The 6600-nt window shown below is 37.1% G+C and overlaps 1 protein-coding gene across 1 annotated transcript; it reads right to left on the bottom strand.

Annotated features, from left to right (window-relative positions):
- Positions 1 to 263: 263 nt before the first annotated feature.
- On the bottom strand, positions 264 to 6598 carry gskip (gsk3b interacting protein). Its single transcript, XM_085767649.1, has 3 exons — positions 6412 to 6598; positions 2097 to 2342; positions 264 to 1425 (listed from the first exon to the last, which is right to left on the bottom strand). Exons 2-3 carry the CDS (start codon positions 2337 to 2339, stop codon positions 1267 to 1269), a joined length of 402 nt encoding a protein of 133 aa, XP_085623775.1. The 5' UTR covers positions 2340 to 2342; positions 6412 to 6598; the 3' UTR covers positions 264 to 1266.
- Between the last annotated feature and the right edge of the window lie 2 nt (positions 6599 to 6600).

Genomic DNA, 6600 nt, shown 5'->3' with positions numbered 1-6600 from the left:
TAAAGACATATAAAACACGTAAGCTATTGAAAGACTTGAATTCACTCAATTAAGTTGGGGGAAGTCACACTGACGACGGCGTACAAGGGGATGATCGACATCGATCGCTTTTTTTGTAGCAGTCAGTCACTTGTTGATGTACCCAGAATGAAGTCTGCTCAGTCTGGCATTGCAACACCTGTTAAGTGGTTAAGCTTTTAGATGAACAACAAAACCTTAAACTCAACACTTTACTGGGAGAATAAAAACAAAAAAAGCCTTCATATACTTCTGAGATTTTATTAGTCTGAGCAAAGGCCAGCAGCAAGGAATAACAGTTATGTATGCAAAGAGAATGACTCCTAAAGTGTGTTTTGCAAGACTGACATGAAATCCTAACCGGTCACACGTATAATAAACCAACAACTTGGAGCAGCTCTAGAGGTCCTTCCTGAGCAGAGGCAAATACTGTTTGGGACAAAACTACAACAAAAGTCATATACATAATAAACCTCCACCTAGTCTGGAATGCAAGCTTGAGATGCAATGCACTGCAGTATGGAGGGGAAACTAATATCCTTCCAGATACAATTAACTTAATACAGTGTCAGTTTATAAGATAATTAGGACCTTTTGTTTCTGACTTATCCGTGTGAAATAACAGCCCCACTAAATAGCTTGGTTTTGTTGTACTTTTCCAACCAAAAGTCAGTTTTTAAGGCAATATGAGTTACACAGAGAGAGTACAGCTTTGGCTCTTTCACTGAGACTCCTGCTGAATGAACAAGTATGAGTATGTTTGAGCAGATATCAGTCATCAGGTCACAGCTTTCAGTGCAAGCAGGGCAGAGAGGGAAACTGAATTACTATCAATGCAACTTGCTGCTTCTTTCTCAGATCATTTTCAGTACAAAAGGCGCAGAATTCTTTAACAATGTTCAGTTACGAATTTGTAACATGAAAACTAGAAGATCTTTTCCACAGTTTAAAGTCTACAACACAAATGTTGCAATACAACCCCACACAGTCAAACCCCAGCAGTCACTGAATTGAAGTATCAAACATGGAGTCGATCAATGATATGAAACTCGGGACAAAGCAAAGTTGATAGGGCAGGGTACCCCTTATTGTAGTGGTAGCTAGGCAGGTGGACGTCACATGATAGGCTATAATATTTGACCAAACTTGGTTATTGTTGGCTCATAGCCAAATACACCCACATTGTCAGCCCCTGTTTCACATGGATAACTAAAGCAGCATCTTGGTCCCTTTTTTTTTTTTTAATTTCTATCGTCCGTTTTGCTTCAGCCTCTCCAGCCGCTGGAGCAAAGCATTCCCAAAGGCTTCCCTGTATCCCGGACTCAGCGTGTCCAGAAGTGAGTAAACAGTCTCATGATACTGGTTGCTCAGATCCTCATCCACTTGATCAAAAGCATGGCCAACCACCTGTTAGGGTAGAAACGAATGTGTTATTGTCTGGGTTTGTTTGGCTTGAGGTCTTTATAGTGAAAGTAGGGGTGGGCGATATGGCAAAAATATCATATCACGATTTTTTTTAAATGAAGTCACGATTTCGATTTCATCACGATCTTAAATCGAAAAAAGAGAAACAGACAATTTAGGCCAAAGAACCTTTCTGAACAGATTTTAATCTAAATAGTTGCAGTTTTGCCAACATGTGCAAACAACATAGTAAAAGGTAAACAACAACACTCTGATAAAGTGGACTCTTGCAACATAAAAGGTAGCTTTCAATAAACATGAAAGTAAAATATTAATGAAGACATTACTGTTTGTTTTATTAAACAGTCATTTTAACAGGATTTTAAGTGTATCAAAACACTAAATAGCTGATTGAAAAGGGTCATATAAAAATACAAACTAAAGTAACTGTTGTTATCTCTTTTAGCAAACTTTGCAAATGTCCTTTGTTTGCGCTTTGCAGCATAGAACTGCAATTTATAGAATGAGCCCCAGACGATCCTACGATCTCTGCACTTTGGCAGATCGTCTACACGCTCTAATCCTTCACGATCTAATATCGCCATATCGCCCACCCTTAAGTGAAAGTGATGAGAAGAAAATGAAAAGCCATTTTGTTCCAATGTGTGTCTTACCCTCAGTCCTGCCTCTGTGAGCTCCAGACAATACCGGTTTCCCTCTCTCGTTTCCACATTTATGTACGCCACATCCAGTGCGCTGTTTAGACTGTGTGACACATGCATTTCAGTGACGGCGAAGAGAACGTCGTTGACCACCGCTTCGGCCTCCAATCTCATGTCCTTGACGTCGCCAAGCTGAACACAGTCCTCGTCAAATGAAGAGACAATGGGCTCCTCGGGCTGGCAGTCTATCTCCATCCCCTGTGACAGAACATCACATCAACATTACAACGTCCAGATTTTTACTGACATTTCATGACCAAATGATTTAAGTAACCCTGTAGATAACTAGGACAGTGTCAGAACCAGCTGTTCTTCACTGCCATGATGACACGCTCCCCTGTTAACTATGATCTATTCTGAGATGGCATTGCATTTAAACTACAACTGCAACCTGTGGTCATAAATGCTGAAAAAGGTTCCTGAGAGTCAGCAGCTTTGTTCCTTTGCCATGGTTGACTCAGCTGCAGCTCCTGACCATAAAGTGAGTGATAGTGTACAAGATCATGTGAATGAATGAATGAATGAATTTATTTATTTCGGTATATCAAGCTTATATAACCGAAAGGGTGTAGGTTGAAGCCAAAGCTTATATACCCCTACCCCTTTTACCTTAAAAAATTAAAATAAAATATATATATATATATATATATATATATATATACGCATTAATACAATAGGATCAGATCACAGACATTTGAAATTAATCAGTAGTACACTTAAATTTCTGATCACAACAAAATAAAGAATTGTACACAGCGCATAACCCAAAATAGTACAAAATCATTGAACTTAATTTTCCATACTGTAACGAGAAATTATGTTGTTCTTATAAAGATTTTTAAAGCCGACTAGAATACAGCATAATTTAATATTTTCAGGACAATTATTCCAGATGTTAACCCCTCTAACAGAAAGACAGTGATTTTTTACAGTAGTTCGAGTCTTTGGTTTCTCAAATAATAGTGGTCTTCTCAGGTTATAACTGGAATCCTTCATTTTAAACAGATTCTGGATATCTTGAGGAAGGAGTTTATTTTTTGCTTTGTACATGGTTTGTATTGTAATGTAATCGACTAAGTCCCTGAATTTCAAAATGTTCAGGCGACTAAATAGTGAGTTGGTTGGCTCACGGAAAGGTTTATTACTGATGATTCTTATAGCCTTTTTTTGCAATAAAAAAATAGAATTTGTATTTGTTCTGTATGTGTTTCCCCAGACCTCAATGCAATATGTCATATAATGTATACTGTATGTGTCTGAAACAGAAGTGAAACATCTGACTTCCGATGCCTTTTTTCAAAGTGGACTATTTTAATGGCCAACATCCTTTATGATGTCAGGTATGAGAAAAGGTTAAACCACTTTTAGAGGAACTCAATCACCATGTTGAACCTACTTCTGTATTTTATCAATTCAATTTTCTTTTTTCTGTTGTTTTAAGTAAAATGGAAATTACATGAGTGAATAGGAGATAAATGGGTATTTCCCAACGAATTCCTTAAATATTTAACTTACGGACACTATATTTCCTGCTTGGTTTTCATCAGGTCATGGACAACCCAACTTTTAGAGCCTAAGCAGACTCTGAGCTATAACTCCCGAAAAAGGGAAGTCAAATTAAGGGTTAAAATACTTCTGTAAAAATAGGAGTGCAGTTCTTTTGCAGGTCTGCAAAAAAAAACAATGGGTTTTAGAGTGTATACTGAGTGGCAAAGTGAAAGTTGTATAATTAAATCTACAAAACATAGAGTTTGCAAAAAATGTAAAAGGGTTATAAAACTTTCTACTCTTTGAATATAACAAATTGAGGAATAAAAACTCCAACACCCATTCTATTCCTTCACACCCACTATGTGTGCTCTGGTGCATTTGTTAAACATGTAGAAACTTGTCATGTCCCACTTACATCAAGGTACATTACCTTCGGCATTCCTGTATGAGCTTTTCCCTGCACGTCAGCTGTGGCCTATTAGTCCAGTCATTTTATGAGAAAAGGTTAAACAAATTGCAACAGAAGCAAACTCAACTGATTTTGTATCCTCAACATGTCCTGAGTGAGGGAAAAAAAGCCCCGAAAAATCCCATTAGGGGAAAGTTTCGAAAAACACCCAAACATATCCCATTTATACGCATATAAAAAAAAATTTCACGTATATAGGGTAAAATTTTTAACCTTTAGATATCTCCATGAAAATTACTGAGTTGATTACTTACATTAAGACAAACAAAAAATGTATTACAAGTTTTTTGAAATTCTTTGTTAACATGAGCAAATTTGCATAAATGTGTATAAATTTGCATAAATTCCACCGTTTTGACGGCACATGTATATATGAAGTTGCTGTGGTGGTACCGGCATGAAAATTGGAATGAGTTGACTCCATCGGTCAACCGACAAGTTGACCACTTTAAATTTCAAGATGACTGCAATTTTTGAAGACAGCCACATCCTTAGTAGAGCAGGTATGACATGAGCCAACAGTGCATAATCCAATTACGTATGGCTAATTTGCATACATACAACACCTGATCTAAACATTGAGTAGAGCAGGTGAAAATGTCTTGTTCAATCTTGTTAACATAATGTTAACAAGATTGAACAAGACATTTTTTAACTGTAATATGATATTACAGTTAAAAAAGGAATGGAACCAATTTAGGCTACCCATGAGCATTAATAGAGACGGAGCATGTCATACCTGCTCTACTAAGGATGTGGCTGTCTTGAAAAATTGCAGACATCTTGAAATTTAAAGTGGTCAACTTGTCGGTTGACCGATGGAGTCAACTCATTCCAATTTTCATGCCGGTACCACCACAACAACTTCATATACATGTGCCGTCAAAACGGCGGAATTTATGCAAATTTATACACATTTATGCAAATTTGCTCATGTTAACAAAGAATTTCAAAAAACTTGTAATACATTTTTTGTTTGTCTTAATGTAAGTAATCAACTCAGTAATTTTCATGGAGATATCTAAAGGTTAAAAATTTTACCCTATACACGTGAAAATTTTTTTTATATGCGTATAAATGGGATATGTTTGGGTGTTTTTCGAAACTTTCCCCTAATGGGATTCTTAGGGGCTTTTTCTCCCTCACTCAGGACATGTTGAGGATACAAAATCAGTTGAGTTTGCTTCTGTTGCAATTTGTTTAACGGTGACCCCTTTTTTGGCCTAAAATTACTGGACTATAATTGCCTTTCATTTGGCTTTGTCATCATTCATTCTGTTGCCTGGATGCCTTTGGCAATGAGCCTTTATTAGGGAGCATTATTTCAACTGTATGTCAAACAGTGCCAAGTTGACAAGATCACCACAAGACCCCACTATGGCCATTTCATGTATCTAATTAGAGAAGGCAGATAAGAACTGAATTTAAGCAGATACATTTATTATTACTTTGCTGTTCAAGGGTTTCTTTTTGGGGGATTGACCAAAATGACAACAGTTTTGACTTAAACATCTTGTGGCTGTTTGCCAGTTAAAGAGAAATACCTGCTGACACATCCCAGGGGGTTCTGGTGGAGGCATTTAGACTTTATTATTGTACCTGGTGAAGGTGGAAGAGATTCCAACGATTTCATACATTGCTTACCAGTTTAAATAATAAATATGCATCATATTTTTAAAGATGCCGATATGGTTTTTGTGTAAAATATTAATTTGTAAAATAACTAGTAATTACAGCTACCAAATAAATGTAATAGATAAAGAAAATACAATTGTAATCGAGTAGGACAATTACGTAGCATTGCATGACGATAAACTCAACGTTGTACTGAAGAACTTAAGCAACTTTGCTGGATTAATTTCTACCATAGCCAGCAGAACACACGTATAATCACATACAGCCCAGTTCACAGCGACATCTTGAGGACTCTGAGCAGCCCTCTTGTTAGCTAGCTGAAGCAAACCAAGTCTGATTACTGCCATTACATACATCATAGTTAGTGCTGAATAAATGAATGAGTTTCATGCAAATGTTATATATTCATATACTTATCAAGACTGGTTCTGTGTAGCTAACTTTGTTGGCAAACATGTGCTGTATTGAGGGTAAACTATAGGAGAACTAAGAGCTAAGTCACAGCTCTGTTCAACGGTGGCTAAATACTCGACCCCTCTGTAAGCCAAAACATCTAAAACACTTTATTTTCATAATAAAATGCTTATAACATATTATTACCAGAGGTAATCTCATTTGAGCAGAGTATGAGGCAGAAATTATTTCTAACTAAACTGCGTTCATTTTTCTTACCTCCTCGCTGGTTGTGTTCTTCCGGCTTGTGGAAGCTTCCAACCCACCACGGACTGTATGTTCAAGGTGTGGACAAGTGAGCTTCACTTACCGTTGGAGCTCAGATAGTGTTTGCAGGTGATAAATAGACAAAAGGAGTAAAAAAACAACACACACTTTAACGCACGGTGCTCGCCGCTTTCCCGGTTT

Source organism: Trachurus japonicus, chromosome 22 (assembly GCF_045865225.1).
Source record: "Trachurus japonicus isolate A0001 chromosome 22, Traja_1.0".
Taxonomy (NCBI): Eukaryota; Metazoa; Chordata; class Actinopteri; order Carangiformes; family Carangidae; genus Trachurus; species Trachurus japonicus.
This window is presented reverse-complemented; position numbering and strand designations above follow the sequence as displayed.

Coding starts and splice junctions, on each gene's coding strand:
- gskip (XM_085767649.1), bottom strand. CDS start 2,339: ATGGAGATAGACTGCCAGCCCGAGGAGCCCATTGTCTCTTCATTTGAC. Junction 1,426..2,096: donor TCACAGAGGCAGGACTGAGG/GTAAGACACACA, acceptor CTACCCTAACAG/GTGGTTGGCCATGCTTTTGA.